Source organism: Artibeus jamaicensis, unplaced genomic scaffold (assembly GCF_021234435.1).
Source record: "Artibeus jamaicensis isolate MK-2021 breed Jamaican fruit bat unplaced genomic scaffold, CSHL_Jam_final contig_426, whole genome shotgun sequence".
Classification (NCBI taxonomy): Eukaryota; Metazoa; Chordata; class Mammalia; order Chiroptera; family Phyllostomidae; genus Artibeus; species Artibeus jamaicensis.
In genome coordinates, this window is record NW_026521826.1 from 13,938,849 (window position 1) to 13,963,752 (window position 24,904).

Here is a 24,904-nt window from a genome sequence, read left to right on the forward strand (position 1 = left end):
TGGATAGTAAAGGAGACACACATCTTAGTGGCATATTGATGACACCATAGCAATACAAATGTTGCCTTCTTGATTCTTTATAATAATATGTGAACTTTTCAATGTAACTGAAGATGTAATTACAAAATTTCAACAACAATCACATTTTTTAAGAGTAAGGAGAGCTAAGTAGTGGGGCATTTCCACCAATGCCTGTGCAATGAGGGCCGGCAGGCAAGAATACCGAGTCGTGTGTGAATACCTCCTGCAGTTCCTGCGACTGGCACAGTGATTCGCACACGTGTGCAAGGACAGACAGGAGGACAGGCAGCCACACCAGATCCTGATTTACACTCTCCATAGAAAATAGCGTCAACTTTCTTTAACTGCAATTTTAAAAACTTTCAAACAAGTTTACCTGCTACAGTAACAACAAGCATCATATTGGATTCTGAGGAACTTTGAGAAATGCCTGCATTAATTCAAATCATTAAGTTCCCTCAGAAATTTTTGGGATGAGAATGCAGGAATGGAGAAGATTATGTACCACTAAATACTAACCTAACAGACAGATAGGAAATATAACACAACTGATCTTTTAAGTCTAAAATTAAAATTTTCAGCTGGGCAATAATACCATAATTAGAAATCTGTATAATTTCTACTTCATTGTGATGTTCAGTAGCTATTAACAAAGTTGCATGAAAGCAATATATTTTTAAAAAGTAAAATAATTTTAAAAAGTAAAATAATAAAAAAGACACTCCTAATAACAAAACTTTTTACAATAGTAATTATGGAACATGGATTTTTAATGAATTTCATATTGCAATGAAGACACAGAACACTTAAAAACAATTACATCAATACAATAAAAACACTTGCTTCTACACAACACTTACAAATGCATACTTTGTCCCAAAGAAACTTGTTTTTCACACATTTAAGCAACAAATAATTTTACATAGGATTCTTCAGGTTGCACAATATGTACAGAACCTCTGACTCCACAGAAACCGATGTGCAGTGGTCGAAAGAGTGCTGCTTTGTCAACAGTGTATCTCGTATGAAATTCTCTATGAACACACAGTTTTCAGTAACCACCATTCCCTTTCCATTATTAAATGAAATTCTGGACATGTCAGCATATGGGACAAAACCACTCCCATTTCAAAACACTATTTCAGATGAAATCACTTGTGGCTGATCACATGACAAGTTTAGCCACACACACACACACACATGCATGCAAACTCACACATGTGCACACACACACTACCCCCAGTCTCCTTCATGACTTCGGAAATCACCAGCTCTACGACCAGAGCAGCTGAAGGGATCCCAGCAGAGGACACACAGCAGCCAGCAGGAGCAGGCCCTGGGCCCGGGAACCCGGCTCCAGCACCGTGGGGCCTCGCGCCCTTCGAGGAGATGAGTGAGGCTGGCCCCTCCGCTTAGCAAAGTGAGCAGCTGCCGACCATGAAGGGCACTGGTCTGCACAGAATTAAATGGCAATCACAAATATGTATTTAAAAGCTTCAAAATTTTCAATCTGGCAGAGATCTGGTTCTTCAGGTTGATTCAGCTATTTATACACATTTTCAATGTTCCTAACAGTGATTGTAAGACACCCAAACATTCAAATTAAAACACAAGAGGACCCAAGAGTGTGTGGTTAGGCAAATCATCGAGAACTCACCACGCTCAGGCCTTTGGGGTGTGGTGCCGTGGAGAAGGTGTGGCGCCGTGGAGAAGGTGGGGCCACCAGACATCCTGCCGTAAGACCACTCAGGAGAGCACAGCTGGAACCTGGTGCTCAGGCTCTCACAGTGACAAGCTGACTTTGCCCTGTGTGCTCAGGGCAAATGGCACACTTTAAAAATACAACCAATTCTTGAGTTTTAAAAATAAAGTCACTCTAAAACTTTTCTTGTTTGTCCCTTAGTTAGCAACCTCAACTCTGATTTTTCCTGCTCCCTCTTCCCTGCCAGGCTCTGTAAATCATTTCAGAATCACCAATGCTTCAGGGCTCAAGTCTCGAAGATTAGCTACTGCAGGACCTGGGCCTTAGGCGCTCCACCCAAGGGCAGCCTGCACACTGTCCCACTGCGCTGCGCTGCACTGCACTGCACAAAGCGGCGCTCTAGCCCGTGTCACTGTGAAACAGGAGACATGAGGAATGGGGTCACCTATGGTCATTTCCAACATTAACCTCTTGTACCTCTCTCCAAGGGTCCATCTCCAAGTGGACATATTCAAGGATTAAAAATTTGAGAAGCAGTACACTGAGATGTCTCTTTATCAAAACTGTAACTCAACAATAACACTAACTCACAAACATCAGACACAGTAACTGCTAAGAAGGCAAGAGTGACGGGCCCAGCAGTGGGAGGGTTGGCACTGAGAGGTGTTCCGGCAGCAGAGACCAGAGCATCTTGTCACCTGTAAACTATGGTTATAGCTGCCACCCTGCTGGCTAATGGAAGCGCCTTTTGTCTTCAGGGTACATTTGCTATTTGTCTTTCTTGCCTTCGGAACTGAATTCAGTATTCCAGCTAAAAGCCAAAGTGCTTAGTTAAGCTAGGCACAGTGAGACTCCCAAGTTTTCCAAACATTTATTTTTGAGGTAGTGCTCATTTATTTGCATTGCTGGCTCTCAAATACCACCAAGGAAGTGAACCCATGTAGAAATATGCAAACCAAAGGTGTAGAAAATAAATAAGGTTTTGTCTTCAGGCAGCAGAGCCTTCTTAAAAAGGTCAAGTCACATTCAACGGTAAGTCATTTGAAACTTCTAAAAACTGTTTATAACCATAGCTATAAACTAAAGTGCTTTAAATTTTGCTTACGATCTGAAATTGATGATTAGAATCATTATATTTTAGAATTTGCTAATATGAGACCTCAGGATATTGAAATGATTTTCTATAAAAACAACGGAAACTTTTTCTTTTCAAAACAAACTCTCTGAAATGTTGCAAACTCAACATTTGATGCTATTTTCTTACTTCTAAGATCCAGGTTAATTTCACAGAACTGTAACAGAATAAAGAGCTGAAGCTGAATTACACAACCGCACTTGCTACAACTTCATAAGGAAGTAAACATAAAATTTTTTACTAATCCTGCCATTCATCAGCCAAGGCAAACACAGCTCTGCAGTCTCCCCAGGACAAGGTAGATACATAGGATTATTCCAGAAATGCCACAGACTTATGCTCACAGTAATACACAGGTTCACATTGAACTCACACAACTGTGACGCCCTCCCGACATCTGTCAAATGCCATGTGCTACAGGGAGGGGCTCCGTTCCCACTGACCAGAGGATGCCAGCACAGACAAGACGGATAAAAAACAAAACCACAGTTCTGTACATTTCATGCAAGCTGGGTACAATGTGAAAAGGACATATACAAATCACCCTTCTCAGGGTCCAGCTCTCGCAAAAATGGCTGATCACTATGAGAAAGTCTGCTCCAGTCACAGGTCCATGGCAAATAGTGGCAGCACCTTATTTTTCTTGTAACAGTGCAGGAATGTTGATGTTCCAGCCTATGGCTTGCCTGTCAAACCCACAGGTGAACAAATTGCATGTGGGATGGTCCTCACTCCACGCCGAGCAGCACACCATTCTTCTGTGGCCCTATTACCAATCACACAAACCAAAATTAGTGTATTATTCCTCAAGCATAAAAGCTATAAAACCTCAGCCTAATTAACAACTTCACCACTCAAAGCAACCAAATGAAGAGGAAAACAATTAATAGGCAGGATTAGTCAAAGTGAACCAAAAACACTGAGTAGGACAATAGGCTCTCAGGAATGTGCTGGTGGAAAGGCCATGACAAGTGAATGAGGTCAGACACCAGAACCCAGAGAGATGCACAACAAAATCATTTATGATTCTTTAAGAAAATGAGTAAGACTACAGTCAGACAAAAATAAATAACTAAAAATACTCATTTAAAATGTTTTCATGAATAAATGAGGCTAGGTAAATTTGGGAATAAACTCAATGAAATTCATTCAAAGACCTCAAATACCATTTTAACAAATAATTGGTTCAGGTGTTAAAGCAGCTAGAAAAACACATTTGGTGCCAAGTAAAAAAATAAAAAAATAAATGGCCTTTCAAATAGATTCCTGCTAGCTTTAGGAATTCCAGTTCAATACCAGAATGTTGGAAAAAATTACTGCAAAACATGTGTGAAGTTTACAGTGCACTACGTTTGGTGTATACACACACAGGTGCAAGCAATGCCTTAGGAGAGTCATATGTTGCTCTAATAAATACATGGCTGTTACATCCTGCAATAAAGTACCTGAAGCAGGATTAGGAACAGCTGACGGAAATTTAGTAAGTGAAAGAATGGCACAGAAGTCCCTTCTGGAAAACATTCACATGTGAATACTGCCAGCTATATGTTTTAGAGAGAACTAGATAGGCCACACAATGAAAGCACTGCAAGTAAGGAGCCCACAGAACAAAGGGTTTGGGAAGGGATCTTCTATACTTCTTTGTTAGGAACCCAAGAAGAGAATGAACAAGCATCCATTAGCTGGCAGGAACAATGAAGTCTCTGGAAAAAACTAGTTGAAGATGACAAACTTAAGGCATTCGCTGGACTAACAGTAAAATCAGGTCCCACTAACTGGATGAGGGAAAAGACCAGGCAGTACCTACAAATGTGGGTGCAATCCAGAAGCTAAGACCTCACTGAGCTGGAAGCCCACACTAGGTGTGAGTCACCCTTTCATCTGTAGACCCCCAGAATGCATACAGACATGACCCAAAAAGCTCTGTGCACACGCAGACTCTGAAACCACTCTGCCCTCCCAGAGTCACAGGCGCATGTTAAAAGCTCCCCACTCCTGCGCAGACCCTGTGCCCTGTCCACAGACCGACCTCTCACTGTGCGCTGCCCCACGGTCCTCTCCGCCCTGGGCACCTGCTCAGTCCACACTCTGGAAAACGTCACTTACATGCTCCCCAAAGTTAAAACAACTCCATTATCATAAGCTCCTGCTGCTCTAGTGACCAAGTTCAACTGAATTTCATTGTCTCTTTATAAATCTGTCAGCTGGAAGAAGTTGAGACAACATGAACCAGGGATTTCTAGCTGCGGTTCTGTGAACCACACTGAGAACCATATTGACTCATCTGAAGAACTGTTACAAATTGAGAATGAAATGAAATGTTATTCATTAATAATAAAAATAAGTCTTTTCAGACCCTCATTAGGAAGATATAAATCCAAGCACAACAGAATTCTACAATTCCAACAGGTTTGAATATTAACAGATAATTAAAAATTAAGTTGTGTTCACAGAATTAGCCCCACCAAGAACTGCTGAGAACTCCCAGTTTTTTGAGGGAAAATATTCTGAAAGTAACGAAGCCACACACATACCCATTTGTATTTGAAAATACTGGCTTTCCACATTGCAGAGCAATTTTATGTACTGCACAGGTGCAGCAAAAAATAAAGAACCCTACTGTGTAGGACCAGCATTTAGAGGACACATCAGCAATGCTCAGCAGTTACCAAAGAAAATCCCAGACAAGCAACTATAGCTTTGCTAGGGGCTGTGAGCCTCTGTGCGGTTACTCTAATTCTGAGTAGTGTTTCTGGGACATACACTCATAATCAAGAAGCTCAGTAACTAACTTCAAACAGCACACAAAGGAGCACATAGGGAAGAATCAGCCGTGTCTTAAGTACAGGGAGGTTTCAGAAAGCTGGTGCCACTTGGACTTGCTGCTCTATCGACAGCAAATCCCACTTGACCGTCTTCCTAAGTCTGTGGTTCCTGAGCCCCAACACCCACCATGGCCAGCCTGCAGCTCACAGCTGCACTTTGAGGCTCTGCCCAAAAAGAGACATGGGGTAACTACACCAAGGCTCACGGGTGCCCACCATGTTGCAGCCATGGTGGTGAAATGCCAGCGTGCACAGACACACTGCCTGCAGCATCAGAAAACAAGTTTCTTAAGAAAGAACGAGGTAAAACAGTGACACACAGAAAAGGCTGAAAAAAGCAAAGGAGAATGACTGTGGTGGAGCTCAGTTAGGCACAAAACTGAAAAAAGGCCACCTCACCAACCCGGAGGGTGGGGCGGGGGCAGGGCTGGCTGTTGTTACCGCAGCTACATTCATTTCCCCCACAGAAGGAGCCAGTGTGCCCCTCACTCAGGGATTCTCCCTCAAACTTGAAATCACCCAGAGAACAAATCAAAACAGAGGTTCCCAGGTGCCCCTCAGAGACCAAGTCAGCAGGTCTGAGCTGGTACTGCAGCCCAGGTAACTGCGACAGGTTGTGCAAACACCTCAGCATACCCTGAATCAGCGCCTCCACACTGCACCATCTAGGCTGAATGCAGCGAGCAGTCCTAGCAACCAAGATGGTCACATCTACAATGGAGTTGTCCTGGCAACCCAGCACGGAAAGGGGTTCCTGGCCGGGACTGGAGGGTCCCTTCTTAAAAAGCTACCACAATCCATGATCACCAGTCCTGCCTGACCATGCAAACTCTTGTCATTTAATATACTTCCAATTTGTGTAAGTTCAACTGCAAATACATAAAACTGTGCTTTCTAGGACAGCGGCCACTACCCCACATGCAAATGAGCTCCTGAAACATGGCTGGTGACACTGAGGAACCGAACACTCCACTTCCTTTTAGTTAAACATAACAACTACTACTCAGTTCAGGAATTGGGAAACATTTTTAAAGTTAAATGTTAAGAACTCTAAATACAGATCAAATATTTGCAATGAAAATCTAGCATCCAAAGTTCAGAAGAAAATAAGAGTGTCAAATTCACTAGCACTTTTATATTAATGACATGTTCAAATGATATTATTTTGGGTGTATCTAGTTAAATATATTGTTAAAATAATTTCTTTTTTAAAGTAGCTATTAGGAAACTGAAACACATGGGTGACTCGCAATGTTATTTCCGTGAGTTGCGGATGACCTAGCAGATGCGAGGCTCTCCGTGAACACACACTGCCTGCAGTTACCTGCCGACTGCTTCGGGGGAGCCGCGCCAGCCGCACACCGGACATATCGAATAATCTTACTTGTCGGTTGTCATGGGGGAGGGCGATGATTTTTTGGCCAACACATACATTGATCCTGCAAAAAGACAAAGTAGGTTCCATTCAAAACAGTGACAGCACCAGTTTCTGAGCTTACAGATTATGATGCAGTAGAGTATTCCACACTATGCACACTTCATGGCAAATATTACAGCAAACTCCAAGTATTACCTGTCTATAGCTTTAGGATGCAGAGACCAAGTTACTTACCCACAACTCACATGTACAGCATGGTCACTAGAACAGAAACACTACGACGCTAAGCCATAACTGCCTCACTTTATTCTCAAAGCCCACACTACACCAACCTGATTCTGCACTTCAGTTTCAGTATTTATGGACACTGAATTTGAATTAGAAGATCAATAACAAATATTCTCCCAGAAGTCTAAACCACTTTCCCCAAGGCTCATGGACAAGACACTGAACTACAATCAACCCTTTCCAGTCAAGTAAACATCTAAGCAATGAGTAGCTTCCTTCACCTGTTGATGGCAGAGTCCGTCCGAATGGTCGCAATGGGAGATCTCATGTTCTTTAAATCCCAGACCTTCACGGTGCGGTCATCACTGCCTGAAACGACGTTATCTCCCACGGTAAACACAGCAGAGGTCACGGTGCTACGAGTAAAGGGAAAGGTCAGAACCTCATCTAGTGCACAGCATGGTGACTAGTTCATACTGTACCATGTACTTGAAATTTGCTAGGAGAGTGGATCTTAAGTGCTCTCACCATATGAACAGAACAGGTAACCATGGGAGGTGAGGGATCATTTCAGTTGATGCGTATACTAAACATCACCCTGTACACTTTAAATATAATCAACTTTCACTTGCCAACCATACCTCAATAAGAAGGAAAAATTTTAAAGAGAAGAAATGGTCATGAAAATAATCTAACTGTTCCTGACAACTCTGGCCCTAAATAACAGCCTCCCAGAATATTTAAGAGCCATATTTTCAGAGGCATAAAAATTAACTACAAATAAACAGCATATATTTTACATATATAGCCTTATTCTTTCTCACAACAACTCCGAACTACTTTTATTTCACTTAAGAGTCTAAAACAAGAGGTAAACTTCTCAGGTTTAGAATACCCATGTCCAACCCAGACTCAGACCTAAAGCTGCTTCACCGGCATTAATTCGGTACTGAGTCGCTGCCACGTGGGCCTCACCCTGGTCGTCACTGCCAGTGACCTGTCTGTGGAGTATCCTGTGTACCTGGGATGAGCAGCCTCTCTGCCTCTGCCCAGGTGCCTCTGTCCCCTCCCCAGGTGCTACATCACCCAATGTCAGCCATCATGCTACACCAAGGAAAACAGGGGAAACCTGGAGCATGAGTCCAGTGACCCATCTGAAGTCTCTATTTATAAAACAACATAAGAGCTTATGTTACTCCTCATCCATCCAGAGGTCACAGCAAGGTTTAAAGAATTCAACTGCCAACACAGCTCTGGGAATAGCTCATGATACCAGGCTGCTCTGCAGATTCTACCTTTTAGAAGTTTTGGGCCAAGTTAAATTTCAGTTAACATTCTGCCAAATTAATGGAAAAAATCTCCACAAAAGACCATTGAACCCTATGTTAATGAAATGCTGAAAGACATTAGGTTTTTAATAAATCACAGTCCTGACAGGTATTGTGGGCCATCAAAGGAAAAAAGCTGGCACAGAGGCAGTCATCTGACGGCACCCTCGACTCGGGTCCCACAGGGAGTGGGGCCGCCACAGCCGTACACTGGAAAAGCTCCAACTCCGCCAGACTCCAGCAGACTCATTTATCTTGTCGCCGCGAGCAGCCGAGCATGTGCTTCCAGCTGACAGCGTGGTACCTCCTCGCCGCACACCACTGCCCGATCTGGAACATTCCGCTCCCTCCGAGGGTCTCAATCAACGGAAAGACTGTAATGCTAGCACTCCTCATTAGGACTAACAGCTGTCTTCCCAGTCACACAGAGACACAAAAGTGTTTTTGCATAACAATCTGCTGGAATTTCATGGCTAAGAAAAAAAATATATGATGTGGAAAATGCTGGCCCATGAAATGCTGCAGCAGGGTGTTTTCCTGGCTCTGCGTCAGAAACTGACTGCAGAGCACCCATTTCTTATTGTAAGGTGTAGTTCCCGGCAAAACAAAGTCATCCTTCTACATCTGAAGAACAGGCCAGAGAGCAAGCACTCTACTCCCAGAACAGAAAAGGCAGGGCACCCTTCCCCAGAACACAAGCTGCTTCTCCTCAGGTCCATGGAACCATATGTGAAAAGCATATTGAGGAGCAACCAGTGTGGCCTTCTCCACGGCCATCCGCCTGTTCAGGTGCACTGCAGTGTTCATGTAAACACACAGGTGTACACCTGTGTGTCCAGCAGAGGCTGATGTGCCAAATGGACTACGGCACTTTCCCACCAGCCGAGGTAGAGTTCTCACGCACCTGCACAGGAGACCTGCACATGCCACTTGACCCCGTGGAAACCACAGCCTCTGTATCCAAAGGCATCAGAGGTCACCACATTCCTCCATAAGTTGTCCCTACTTCCCAAACTGTTTTAGAACTAGGCATCTTAACAGATGACACCATCTGTAGGAGACAGAGCAGGGTCCTGGGGAATGTGCCCTCCGGGGCCTTTCCTACCACACGTGCTTGGCAGAATTTAAGGCACTCAAAGCAGCCTGTACTATATGACCTCAGAGGACCAGGAAACTTCATTTCCAAATAAATTCGTTTCTAAATATTCCTTGATAGCTAACTCCCCCCGCCCCAGAAAAGATCAAAAACATTCAAAGGAAGAGTGAAAGTTGTATTACACATGACTCTTTTTCAGGATTAAAAATTCCACTATTCCCTTGAAAAAAAATGATGTTAAGGCATGTTCCTGACTGGTATGGCTCAGCTGGTTGAGTATAGTCCCACAAGGTGAAGGGTTATTAGTTCAACTCCTGATCAGAGCACATATTTGGGTTACAGGTTCAGCCCCCAGTTAGGGCGTGTGCCAGAGGCAACTGACTGATGTTTCTCTCCCTCTCTGTCTCCCTCCCTTCCCCTCTCTAAAAATATAGATAGCCTTGGCTGGTGTAGCTCAATGGATTGAGTGCTGGCCTGTCAACCAAAAGGTCACCAGTTCGATTCCCAGCCAGAGCACATGCCTAAGTTGTAGGCCAGGTCTCTTAGTGCAAGAGGCAAACACGCATTGATGTTTCTCTCACTCTCTTTCTCCCTCCCTGACCCTCTCTCTAAAAATAAATAAATACTGAACTTCCGCCAAGATGGACGCGTAGGTGGAAACACTTTGCTTCCTCACACAACCAAATCTAAAAACAATAAAGTTTTAACAACAATAAACACAACCAAACCACACAGAAAATCGACAATACAGAGTCCGAAAAAAACGAACCACTCAGCTAAACCAGTGAGAGGGGTCAAGCCAGCAGCAGAGCAGGTTGGGCAAAAAAGATTCTCCCACCCGGGTGGTGCGCAAGCAGCCAAGGGCGCGGATCCCAGGTGCGGGCTAGCTACGGGCAGACACAAAGAGGCACAGCGGGCTGTCTGCAGTGGGTTGCACATTTGCAAGCAGATAAACCAGTGAAGAGGCGAGCACTGAGACCCCGTGGCACAGGGTGACGGGCTCGCACATTTGCATTCAGATAAACAGGCAGGGGAGAGTGGTGAGGCGAAATGAGTAAGCGGAGAGGGCCGCCATTGCTCCCTCTCTGACCCCGCCCCCACATACAGCATCACAAACCAGCAACCTGGGTGGCCCCACCCTGGTAAACACCTAAAGTGCCTCTCCTCAACCGTAACAGGCACAAACAGATCAAAACATGGCTCAAGAACAACTCAGAGCCCCAGAGCCGATAAATCTAAGCGATGAAGAAATATCCAAACTTTCAGATGCACAGTTCAAAACACTGGTGATCAGGATGCTCACAGAACTGGTTGATTTTAGTCACAAATTAGAAGAACATATAAAGGCTAAACTAATTGAAATGAAGGGAAATGCACAGGAAACCAATAGTAATGGAAAGGAAACTGGGACTCAAATCAAGGGAGCGGACCAGAAGGAAGAAAAAAATGACCAAACAGAAAAATATGAAGAAACAAGAATTCAAAAAAATGAGGAGAGGCTTGGGAAAACTCCAGGGCATCTTTAAACGTTCCAACATCCGAATTATAGGGGTACCAGAAGGGGAAAAGGAACAGTCATGAGTGGAAAACTTATTTGAACAGAGAATAAAGGAGAATTTCCCCATTCTGGCAAAGGAAATAGACTTCCAGGAAATCCAGGAAGCTCAGACAGTCCCAAGGAAGTTGGACCCAAGAAGGAACACACCAAGGCACATCATAATTACATTAGCCAAGATTAAAATGAAGGAGAGAATCCTAGAAGCAGCAAGAGATAAGGGGACAGTCACCTACAAAGGAGCTCCCATCAGACTGTCAGCTGATTTCTCAAAAGAGACCTTACAGGCAAGAAGGGGCTGGAAAGAAGTATTCCAAGTCATGAAATCCAAAGACCTACATCCAAGATTGATCTATCCAGCAAAGTTTTCATTTAGAATGGAAGGACAGATAAAGTGCTTCTCAGATAAGACCAAATTCAAGGAGTTCATCATCACCAAGCCCTTATTATATGAAATGTTAAAGGGACTGACCTAAGAAAAAGAAGATAAAAAAGATGAACAGTGAAAGGACAGCAAACTCACAGTTATTAAGAACCACACCTAAAACAAAAGCAAATTAAGAGGACAGCTAGATCAGGAGCAGAACCATAGAAATGAAGATCACATGGAGGGTTAGCAACAAGGAGTGGGAGAAGGAGAAGGGGGGAGAAGGTACAGAAAATAAGTAGCATAGACAGTAGATAGAAAATAGATGGGGGGAGGGTAAGAATAGTATGGGAAATATAGAATCTAAAGAACTTGAGACACATGTTCATGAACTAAAGGGGGATGAATGGTGGGGGCGGGGTGTGCAGCATGGAAGGGAATGGAGGGGGGGAAAATAGAACAAATGTAATGGCATAATCAATAAAAAAAAAAAGAAAAAATAAAAATAAAAATATTTCTAAAAAACAATAAAAATAAAAATAAAAATATAGAGATAAACTACTTTTAAGAAAAAAACTGATGTTAAAAAACTCCTTATTGTGCCAGCTATTCGGTATTCTCACTTGGCTGCTCTCCTGTCTTCATCTCCCTCTTCAGGACAACTGAAAGATTTCCTTCCTAAATTACTGAACTACAAAACTGTCCATTCAACAAGGATTTCTGAGCACTGCTATGTGCCAGGTCCTTCTTTATGTGTTGGAGAGAACCCCAACAAAGAGAGGGTAAAACCATTCCGGGTAATGCTTACATTCTAGTGGAAAAGATGGCAGCAGTCCTGGCTTTAATGAAATGTGCTACGGTTTTAGAGCACGCAGTCTAACTCTAGTGGCTAGAATGTGCTGCTAATAGTTCTCTCAAAAAACCCCTGCAGTCACCAGCCTTACTACTTACTGGCTAGAGAGAGGGCTCCAAAAGTGGTTTTAAGAGCAGAACAAAACAGTATGTTCAGTTAACCTGGCTAAATTCTCCTCCTTAGCATTCTATTAATTAAGAACCCTTTTCCACAAATTATTCAAAATGACAGTGCCACACAACCTGATTTAAAATGATTACAGAGAAGTTAAAATGGGTAAGATTTACAGGCTGACTTCCTGCTTGTAATATCAAAGTCAAGACACTGACTTCCTTTCTGTGAAAACTGTGGTCCTTGTTTTGTTCTTACTGAACAATGTAACAGTCAATTTTAAGTGTGAATATTTGTAATGACTACAAAAATTATACAGAAACCGGACAGGAATGCACACCATTTAAATTAGGTAAGAATAATTTCTCTCTGGTTTTAATCACTTGACTTTCCATTCCCTTATTTTCTGAGTCCCAAACTTTGCCTGTTACATACTCATCAATTAACAGCAGCCAATGTCTCAACATAACCATAATGTGAGTCTGTGTACAGAAACTGGGAAAGAACTTCAAAGGCTTTATTTTTTTTAAAGCTTCCAAAAGAAAAAAACTTTTACGTCAGCTTTGAAGGAAATGTGATTCAGACAAGCCCTATTCATCAGAATAGTTAGAAAATAAAAGTCAGAAATATATAAGGAACTGCAAATGTTTCATTCTCCAATGTACTAGATTAGCCGAAAAGTGCAAAGTTGAAGGAAGGGCGCTATTGCTTTAATTGGTAAGAAAGACATCACAGGAAGCCACACGCCCAGGTCTGGGTGTTCAGTGACCCCTCCCAGGAGAATCTTTCCTTCACTGGTAATGAAGAAAGTGTTGCTCAGACTGGAGTATGGAGTGACCCCCTAACACTGCACTAGAGAAGCCAAAGGCTCTTATAGCCCGAGATTATGTGCCAATGTGCTTCAAAACCGTATGTAAGCATACCCACCAGAAGTGACACAGTCTACACAAAACATGACACATGAAAATAAGTGTATGTGTGTATGAGTGTGCCCACTAGAAGTGGTGTGGGCTACAAGGAACATGACACATGTACAGATAGGTATATACATACATAAGGATGCCCATCAGAAGTGACATGGGCTACACGCATTGGGATGTATATGCAGATTATGTATATCCACGTGGGTATACCCATCAGAAGTGGTACCAGCTACACAGAACATGACACGTGTACAGATAGGTATATACATGTATGTATAAAATAAACCATAACTAACCTCCACTGATATAGAAGTGACTCTGCTACCTCAGTAACTATGCTCAGAAACAATTGTTTTTCAAATGAAGTATGACTTGCTCACGGAAACAGACTAAAAGGGGCAGAACCATGTGGCCCCAAGGAAGCATCCTTGAGTTCCACACATAAACAGGGAGGTGACTACAAGTAAAATTTCACTCTAAAAACTTTGGAATTAGTTATTATCACAGCCCTCAACACTTTGAATTTCCTTGTTTAGGTCACCTGCCCGAGTGGTGGCTGCCTGGTTTTTCTCCTAGCTCATGTGTGATGCACACATTATACAACATACTGGTTATCTGAGGACTGACTTCAAGGAGCCCCGAGTGGTGTTGAAGACCCTGCAACCCCACGTGCGGCTGAGAGGGAGTGAGCACAGACCAGACCAGGTGATACAGCCCCCCGGGGCTCCCTGAGTGCAGGCCTCAGCACACAGAGCATGAGCACCACTATCCTTCCAAAGACAAGCTCCACCTCTGGCAGCTGCTTGCCCTCCCACTCCGATCACTTCACATCACTGCTCAGCGGTTTCTGCCAACACGTGGAACCTGGTCCAAACACAGCTCATGTCTGTCTTCACGAGTCTGTAACAATGTAGTTAGCAAGTTTTTCATCTGTCAATAACCTGATAATTTTTTTCCTAGGTTATTTCAATGAAAGAGAAGCAACCTGGATAGCTCCTGACAAAGCTGAGGAGAGTGATTTAATCGTACTCATTTCCCTGAAGACCTTATTTTACTAGGTACTGATCAGCCCTTCTTAAATGAGAAATTTTAAAATGGTAAATGGAGAAATATTGTCAACCCACCTCTTACTTTACAAGCTATATTCTGATCTGGAAACAACTTATAAAAGTATCAACAGGAAACTGATTAAGTAAATTATATACATGCGAACTACGGGCTTCTCAGAAGTAGAGTTGGTTCCAAGGTGCTGACATGGAAGGACCTCAAGCCCTCTCTCAGTAAAATACAGTAAGACTTGCAAAATGACCCCATTTACAGAAAATCACCACTGTGTCCACATATACGAGGTGCAAACACACGCTCCAGCAGCTGAAGCTGCACAATATACTTACTAACATCTCTATGACAAGACAAACAGCCACTAATTAATACAAAGTAAACTTCCAAAAACAGCCCTGACCACAACCACTGAAGCTGGGTCACATTCTGCCAGTGCTGCTATTCCTTTTCTCTATGAACCTGGGTGTTGTGTTCACCCTAACAAAGCTGAGAAAATAGAAAATGGGGCCGTACACTGGAGTTTGCACTGTCAAGCTGAGTCCTTGGTTTTATGATAAACTTCGATACCAATCATTGCCAGGGATTGTATGTCTCTAAACTTTTTCAGATAAAATTATTCTAATCTATCTTACTAAAAACAGATAAAACCAGATTTTGAGGCACATAGGTAAAGGAACATGAAGCTGACAGAAGCTTTAGGTTCCATACAGTTTGGAGGCCACAGCAATCCTACAAGTCCTTCTCTTTCCCAGGCAGTAATTCCCCCCCATCCCACAAGGACTTCCGGGGCCACCCTACCAGAGACTTCAAAGAACAATACCTTCTCCTCCCACAGGCTAGGGTTTGAAACCAATCACTAAGAGTAATGGATTTACAAACCATGTGCAGTCTACCAGAATTTCTAATCAGTTAGAAATTATAATGATTCAAGTTGTGCCATTTTTCATATGTGTTTATTGACAAATACCCAGGGGAGATACTTAGTGCTGAACACGAAACCCCCAAGGCAGTGTGCTGCCAGACCACTGCCCACCTCCACCTCGGGCCCACACCGGCCGGACTCACACTCCAAGGACAGAATTCAACACGGTGAAAATCAACCACCACCTGGTTATAAAAGAGAATGTTGTCAAAACATTCTCCTTTTTAAAAGCACACAAAAACCTTAACTCCACAATACAAAATTCAAAGTACATGACCTACACTTTAATATTTAGTACTTCTCCCCTGGGTATTTGGTAATAAAGCATATGAAAATGTCATAACTTTAAAGCAACCACTGTAATTTTTTAACTAATTTTTTTTAAATGTTTTCTTGTTAGATGTGGGGTTTTGTTTTCTTTAGAAGAAACTGTTGAAGTTCACATGGACGGGGTGTAAAGTTATAAGCATATGGAAAAATAAAACCAAAAAAGAAATTACTTGGCATTCTCAGATATTTTATCTGTGCTGGGCTAATTTCAGATTTTTTTCAATGTCAGAGTTTATTCTCACTTGTAAATATCATCAGTTGGGTATAGAACTAGAGTCATCGGCCACCCATGGGGGAAGCTTAATGACCCAGTGACAGCCTCAACAGTCAGTCCCTTTTTATAGTAATTGAGACAAACCAAACTAAACTAAAGAGGGGGGGAAGGAGAGGAGACATTCTACCATATGCTCCACAGGGAAGGCACTGGTGCTGGGAGGCGCGAATCTGGGTTCCTCTATTAGAAAACAATCTCAATGGGCATGTCTCAGGTTCCTTTCAAAGGGTAGTTCCTAGATTTAACCTAAAAGTAAGTTTTATTACAGTAAGAGGATACATCTAAATATGGGCTGGACACCAGGTGATATTAGAGAATTTTTTTAAATGTTCTTAGGTGAATAGTGGTACCATGGTTATTTAGGAAAATGTCCTCATTCTGAAAAGATCTATCTGAGGTAAAAGGGCAAAGTATGACGACAAAGGATACTTTCTTTCCAAGGGCTCAGCCAAAGAAAGCGCTGTTCAGAAAATACAGTGTACATTCCCATACGATAATGTGTACATGCATCCACAGAGAGCAGTGTGCGTGCTGTGTCTTCACATGATACATGTGAACACCTATCTATAGAGACAGAAGTGCATCTTGCTACATATTCAAACAATATGTGAACACATATCTAGAGAAGTGCACATGTGATGTAGTCATGACACATGTGTACATATAGCTATAGACAAAAGTGCATGTGCTGTATATTCACGTGTACATATGTATCTAGAGACAGAAGTGTAAGTATGTTCTATTCATACACGTTGCACAAATCCAAAGAGACAGAATTACACATGCACTATGCATTCTTATGATACACATGTACGGGCACCTACAGACAGAAGTGCATGTGTGTGCTGTGTATCATATAATACACACATACATGTATATATAGAGACAAATGTGGTGAAATAAAAACAACTGCACTTCTAGAAGAAAGACCACTGAGTTTGATGCACTCTTTTTTTCAACTTTTACATAAGCCTGAAACTTTTCACAATAAAAACTTGGAGAAAAGACGTGCAGGCTCCAAGGTAAGGTTGTAGGAGGGTCTGTTCACCTCACATATGGTCGGCATGGTAACCACCCACAGACAGTTGCATCTGCTCTCTGGGCCCAGTCACCTCACCCTAACAGCAGACAATGAAGAACTGTTGTTCCACCCACAACCCCACCCTTCCCAGGGAGCTCATGTGGGCCTGGTTAGAAGCTTTCCCTACATAACCTCCAGAGCAACCAAGAGAACTTGACTCACAAGGACATGGAGAACATGTAGGTCCAGCTCAGCCCCCAGCACTGTATGAACCCCTGAGAATCGGGCATTTTCTGTTTCTGGACTATGTCTACCCTAGTTGGTAAAGAAATGCCTCCCTTATCAGAATAAAGTAAGTTCTCACATGGATGCTCTCAGAACAAGGTCAATGCTACACAAAAATTTCGGACGTGCTGGCTACTGCTTACTCCAAACACTTAAATGCACCTCGGGTACAAGGTGCAACTTGTTCTCCAATGTCAAGCTCCTTATAAAACTCTGTCCCAGTTCCCTTTTGTATACTTTATGAATTATAAACATTAGCCCTGGCTGGTGTTGCTCAGTGGATTGAGTGCCGATCTGTGAACCAAAGGGTTGCCAGTTCAATTCCCAATTAGGGCACATGCCTGGGTTGTGGGCCAGGTCCCCAGTTGGGGGCATGCAAGAGGCAACCACACACTGATGTTCCCCTCTCTTTCTCCCTCTCTTCTCCTTTCTCTAAAAATAATAATAAAATCTTTTTTTTTAAAAATCATAAACATTAAATCTAAAACTTAGTATCTAATATTAAAAAGATAAAACACTCATCTGCTACATCACATGGTGGAATAAGTGAAATATATATTACGGAGCAGCTGGATGAACAAAATTTCATCCATAAAAAAGTATTTAGTGCACTGGCTGGTGAGGCTCAGTGGACTGAGTGCTGGCCTGTGAACTAAAAGGTCGCCGGTTCAATTCCTGGTCAGGACACACACAAGTTGCTGGCTGGTCCCCCATCGGGGCCCATGCGAGAGGCAGCTGACAGGGGTTTCTCTCCCTCCCTTCCCCCCTCTATGGGAATGAAGAGATAAAATCTTTTTCTAGAAAAGTATTTCCTGAACACTACTGCAGACATCAGGAGGTATGACTGGACAGGAGTCCTTATTGTGGTCTGAATGGAGCATAGCAGCAGGTGGGGGGGGTCGTGGGCTGAGGAACCAGAAAGATGATCGTGTCATGTACTGGGAAGGGTCAGACTGGGAGAATAAGAAGTCTGTGGAAAGAAGAAAGTTCGGTAAAGATACGGTTACTCCTGAGCTGCCCAACACACACCCAGACAGAGAAGGGTGAGAGTCAATGTGCGTCAGAGCACCGAGTATCTTCTCCTGGAAGAGACCCTGCAAATACACGTAACACCAAAACTAGGTGAAAAGACCCCAGTGTGAGGACCTGGGCGCGGCTGGGAACAGTTCCGGGGTGATCCCCTCACACTGCCATGCTGGTGACTTCCCATTTCCTCTCTGACCTCCTCTCCCACTGTCCCATTCTGTCCCCATCCAATTTTCTTGAGAGAACTTCAGTGACTTCTCTCAGTCTCCTAACTTCTTTGAAATCTCCAAAATGGTGTTAAATGTTTAGGAAAAGAGTAGCCATTTTGGAAGACATTGGAGTTCAAAATTAATACTGAAAATTAAGGTAAGAATAAAGTTTTCATATTCGCCCATAAAACCTTTATCGTGAACAGTTAAAAAGAGACATTTGAACAACTGCGACTCACTCTGTATGGCCCTGGAAAACATTCACAGAGTGGATGGATGGGTCCCTGAAATCCCACAGACGGAAGGTCGTGTCACGAGAGGAGGTCACCACGAGCCGCTGGGTGGGATGTGTGCAACAGTGCGTGAGTTCCTGGTCATGCCCTACAATACAACCAAAACCAACAAAAGTGTAAGGTCACCCACAAGCAGATACAGTTATCTCTTAATAACACTAGAATCCAAACTCAGTCTTTATGTTCTCCACTGCTAATACTCACTATAAAAGTAAGCACAAGGAAACAGTAAATAGCACGTATGATCACAGTGAGACTAGTTTTCCCTCAGAAGCTGGAAGTCCTTTCACTTGTACATTTAAAGGAGCATGACACTGAGTGTGAGTGTGACCTACTTCCTGACCCAGACAATTAAAAAGTCTGGCAAATCTCTTTAACAGGCTCACTCACTTGCAGAATAACCTCTAATAATGATATATGTGGAGTCTTCTGTGAAATTACTCTTTAACAAACAGGAAATGTTCTTACTGACAAATCTGCAAAAACACTTGTGGTGGGCAGAATTTTAAGATGGCCTCAAGACCCTCATCTCTGGTGTACACACTGTCTGATACCTTCCCTTGAGTATAGGCAGAACCTACAAATGTGATGAGTTACTACTCTGTTAATCTCCGTACGTAACATGGCAAAGCAGGTTTTGCAGCTGTAACTTAGGCCCCTAAATGAGGTGGCTTTGAATTTATCAAAGAAAAAAATGTCCTGGGTGGGCCTGACATAATCAGGTGGACTTTCGAAAAGGGTCCAGGCAGAGATGCTGCCCTGCTGGTCCGGAAGAAATCAAATAGCCATGGGAAATACAACTCTAGAAGGGACCACGAGGGACCCAAAGGAATGCTGGATGCTAAAGGTAGTCCCCAGCTGACAGCTAGCAAGAAAATGAAGACCCTTGTCATTCACCACAAGAACATGAATCCTTCCAACAGTAGTAAAAAAAAGGACACCAAGCCTCAGATGAGCTAACACTCCAGGCAGCACCTGAGACCCTGAGCAGAGGGCCAATAGGTGTGCCCAAGGTTCCTGACATCGGGAAACCACAAGGTTTAAATTCATGTTGTTTTAAGACACCATGTCTGTGGAATGCTACAAAGCAATAAAGCTAATACACTGGTATGTTTCAAATATCTAGATACTACACGCTACAATTAAATCTCCTAAAGATGAAATCAGCTATCAAAAGTTTTTTTAGAAAGGGCCTCTAAAAAATCGGCACCCAAGAGAACTAACAATAATTCTGGACAGGAAGAAATTTGCAAGGTAAGATATAAACACAGGCACATAAATCACCAGCACACAACTGGGAGGCCAGGGCTCAAATACCTGTCAGAGAGTGAACAAGCTCTGCCGTCTCCACGTCGTACAGGTTTGCTGTTCGGTCCCAGGAGGCTGTCACTGCCTGCTTCCCCCCAACCAGCCAGTCAGCAGCTATGACCACGCCCTGGTGACTCTTAAGAGAAGTCAAGGGTACCCGGATAGTAGGGCAGTCACTGGACACGTCTCCATCCACATCAGGCTCGTCCTTATCAGAGCACTCGACTTCATCCTCACCGCACATCTGCTGTTGAAGGGGAGAACAGAGAAAGACTCCTGAGGATCACAGGTCTTTTCTGACATGGCTACACACTCAGACTGTTGTCCTACAAATCATCAAAGTCTTCTGTCAAAAGCTAAAGATAAAATAAAAACAACAGTCACTGTAGGCTTCAGCTCTTTAAAAAAAACATGCTTATCTATTCATTCAACCAGTATTTATCAGATGCCTGCACAGTCCAGACCAAAGGACGGGCACAAAGGAGAGAAGAGCTCTGCTGACATGTACATAAGGGACAACGCACAGCAAGGTAAAGAGGGCAGTTCAGCCAGAGACTGACAAAGCCCCTGCCTCAGGAAACTTATATACTAGCAAGGAAGACAAACCACACACATAAACCACACATGTAAACCACACGTGTGGGGCACAGACACACATGAACACATGCATACACATTAGTATGGGAATGTGTCATAGGTATACACACTAGTATGGAAATGTATGTTGTATATATACACACACTAGTGTGAGGATAATACATGTGATGTGTACATATACCCATAGCATAGTGATATCACATGTTCATACTCATAGTATAGGGATATCTGTCACATGTGCACTCGGTATAGGGACAGGTGTCATGTGCACATATACATATTTGTGTAATAACTAAGCGCTAAGAAAAAATAAAACAGGATAAAGAGATGGGCAGTCATGAGGACTACTCTTTATACAGAATTATCAGGGAAATACTCTGCTAAAGTAACATTTCATTCAGGATGTAAAGAAAACAAGGAGCAAGGCACAAGAATATTTAAAGGAACAGTGTTCCCAGCCACAGGAACAGAAGAAACCAAGGCCCCATAATGGAGCACATGAGCTGCAGGGAAGGAGCTTGCAGAGGTGGATTCAGAGATGTTTCCGGTATAACTCATGTGAAACCCAGAGAAATGGAAAGGACTTTGGATTTTATTCTGTGTGCTGGAAAATTACCAGATGATTCTGAGTAAGGAAGAAAGACAGTCTGACTCATGCTTTAAAGAACCACTCTTCTGTGTGAACATTCCAGGAGGCTGAACTGCGTCTCTCAAAATTCATGTCAAATCCTCAATCACCAGTACTTTGAACTGTATATGGAGTCGGGGTCTTTAAAGAAGTACTAGAGTAAAAGAGGGCCTTTGGAGTATGCCCTAATCCAATATTACTGGTGTCCCTAAAGTAGGAGATGAGGACAGATACACACAAAGACAACCATGTGAGGACATGGGAAGAGGACTGTCTGTACGCCAAGGACCACAGGCTCAGAAAAAAACAGCCTTTCTGACAACTGGATCTGAGTCTTCCAGCCTCCAGGACTATGGAACATTTGCTATTTAAGCCATCCCCTTGTCCCCGGCCAGGTAGCTCAGTTGCTTGGAGTGTCATCCTGATATAGGTTTGTGGGTTCAATCCCCGATCAGGGCATACACAAGAAAGAGCCAATGAATGCATAAATAAGAGGAACAGCAAATCGATGTTTCTCTCTCTTTTCCCCCTTCCTCCCTCTTTAAAACTCAATTTAAAAAAAAAAAATTTAACCTGCCCTCTTGGGAGTGCTTTGTTACAGCAACCCAAATTGATATGGGGGAGACAAACAGAAGGTGATCATCAAGTATATACAGGACAGAAGAGCCTGAACCGGGGTAGCAGTAAAGATGAGGAGAAAGGCTAAATTAAGGCACCTTTTGAGACAGCTCAGGATCTGCCGATATCCAGATGGGTATGAGAAAAACTGCAGGTAATTTACAAGTGTTGATTCTAAACAACAGGGTGAAGAGTAAAGGCTGAGACAGAGAACAAAAGAGAAAGAGTGGGTTGCAGGAACGTCCAGAGCTCAATTTTGGACACGTAAGTTTTGCAATGTCTGTAAAACATCCAAGTAAAAATTGAGTAAGTAGTTAGATGTCTATAGGAGTCTGGAGTTAAAGTCAGGGACACTGTGTAAACTCGGGGATCAGCAGCAAGGGACAGTCCTCAAAACCACGGGTCTGAGACCAGCTGAGTCTACTGTGGGAGGAAACCAGGTCAGAGGTCAGAGGACAGAGGTGGCCCACACATTTCTGAATGCCAAATGAAAAGGACAAAACCTCCGTGCAAAAGCTGAACTGATTCAAAATGATCTTAACAGACTAGGGGTTATTTCAGAATCCAGGAGAATTGCTAATGAATCCAGCAGAAGCTTAAGAATTCAAGTGGCCCTCATTCGAAGAGTCTTGTGTGCACTGAGTGGCAACTGCAGAGGGGAAGGAGTAACCCAGCCCTCACAGGGGAAGGCCACACAGAACCCTGCTTGGCAGAGCGCTGAAGCAGTTCTAGTCACACACTCTGTCAAAGGCTCCTCTCTGATTCAGTCTGGGCTTCCCCCAGGGCCTCGAATCCAAGGCAAAAAATCCACACATGAAAAGTCCCTGTGTCTAATGCAAACAAAATCATAAAGGAGAAAAAGTCAATTTAAATTCTAAGTAAATTATTAAGTTTTTTAAATGTAAGTAATATACACAATTTTCTCCTCTAACAAGATTGTTGCTTTCTTATTTATTTGGGGCGGGCAGGGGTGGTAACCACACAATGTTAACTGACTCTCTGACCTTTCTGAGCATTAATTCCACCCTTTTCTCTGCCCTGTCCTCAGTCAAAACCCAATACTTATCTCTTGAATGAATAAGTCTGTTAAGTATGGCACATAATAAATAATTTGGTAATTCCGCATGAGAAAGAACTAGGTTAAAGTAAAGTACACAATACACTCAATTAAAAATGAGCTGTTTGCCCTGCCTGGTATGGCTCAGTGGATTTGGCACCAGCCTGCAAACCAAAAGGTCTCAGGTTCAGTTCCCAGTCAGGGCACATGCCTGGGTTGTAGGCCAGGTCCCCAGTTGGGCACGTGCACAAGGCAATTGACTGATGTATATCTCTCACATACTGACGTTTCTCTCCCTCTCATTCTTCCTCCCTTCGCATCTCTCTAAAAGTGAATAAATAAAATCTTTAAAAATAAAAATGAGCTGTTAATAAGACCTCCTAACTAAAGAAAACTCACTCTTACTCATCACTGGAATTCATTAATTACTTAACCCATTCCCAAATAGAACAATACTTAAAATGTAAAGGAATTTTCAGAGGCAGAAACATCTAAACTACATCTAAACTAGCTTCCTGGACTTCCTGGAAGTCTATTTCCTTTGCCAGATTGGGGAAGTTCTCTTCTATTATTTGTTCAAATAAGTTTTCCACTTATTCCTCTTCCTCTTCCCCTACTGGTACCCCTACAATTTGGATGTTGGAACGTTTAAAGTTGTCCTGGAGGTTCCTAAGCCTCTCCTCATGTTTTTTTGAATACTTGTTTCTTCATTCTTTTCTGCCATCAACCAGCAATTATGGCCAAACGTGAACTGAAACTTCATCTTTACACTGATTCCATGACATCACTGACTTCTCTGCTTGCTATTAGCAGGGCAGGGAAAGGGATCTCCACAAGTGAGGATGAGAGAGTAAAAAGCCAGATCATTTCACTCAAAAGGACAAGTAAGGTCTCTGAGTGATTATAAACAGTATCCAATATTATGAGACAAACAGTAATTGAAGGATTTATGATTTAATCTATCAATTCATTCTTTTCCTCACTATGCAAACTCTATTGTTCCCTACATTAAAACTTTACCCACAAAAAAAAACGGTAGCCTAGGTAAACACAGCTCACCTCCTCACACACCAAAGTTACAACTAAAGCTTCCAGCCAAGATGGAGGCATAGGTGGAAACACTGTGCTTCCTCACACAATCAAAATTAAGAACAACAAAGATTTAAACAAAAATACAACCAGAACAGACAGAAAATCAAACTGTATGGAAATCCAACAACTGTTCAACCAGACCTGTAAGAGGGGCAAAGTCGGCAGCCAGAGGAGAGGGGTCACAGTAGGAAAACATGGTCGCTACCAGACCTGGGAGCACAGGTGGAGGGGCTTGACTGACGTCACACGTTCGCTCGCAGATAAACTAGGCAAAAACAGGCAGCAAGACAGAACACACAACCCAGGGCTCCAGCACCGGGAAATAAAGCCTAAAAGCACCCACTGAAAAGGTAACTGGAGAGACTCCTGGTCTCAAATATGAGTGTACTGGAGAGACCCACAGGGTCCTAGAACGTAAACAAGCCCACCCACCCAGGAACCAGCATCAGAAGGGCCCAATTTGCTTGTGGGAAGCGGCAGAGGAGTCTGAAATCCAAGAGAGAGCAAAGCAAGAGCCACTGTTCCCTCTCTGACCCTGCTCCCACATACAGCACCACAACCTAGTGACCGGGTTGCCCCGCCCTGGCAAATACCTGTGGCTCCGCCCCTCAGCATAACAGGCATGACCTGACCAAAAAATATGGCTCAAACAGAAGAACA

At 43.0% G+C, this 24,904-nt stretch overlaps 1 protein-coding gene across 6 annotated transcripts in view; it reads right to left on the bottom strand.

Moving 5' to 3' along the window:
• Nucleotides 1–773: 773 nt before the first annotated feature.
• The window catches only part of WDR37 (WD repeat domain 37), a 70,604-nt gene continuing 46,473 nt past the window's right edge, over nt 774–24,904 (bottom strand). For 5 of the 6 annotated variants that reach the window (XM_053665784.1, XM_053665782.1, XM_053665781.1 and 2 more), the window contains exons 10-14: nt 20,262–20,499; nt 18,891–19,032; nt 7,571–7,705; nt 7,008–7,122; nt 774–3,624 (exon numbers count right to left, since the gene is read on the bottom strand). In XM_053665784.1, the coding sequence (XP_053521759.1) occupies nt 3,493–3,624; nt 7,008–7,122; nt 7,571–7,705; nt 18,891–19,032; nt 20,262–20,499 (762 nt within the window). In that variant the 3' untranslated portion in view covers nt 774–3,492. The remainder of the gene's footprint in view (nt 3,625–7,007; nt 7,123–7,570; nt 7,706–18,890; nt 19,033–20,261; nt 20,500–24,904) is intronic. The other variant, XM_053665786.1, reaches the window with a different exon arrangement.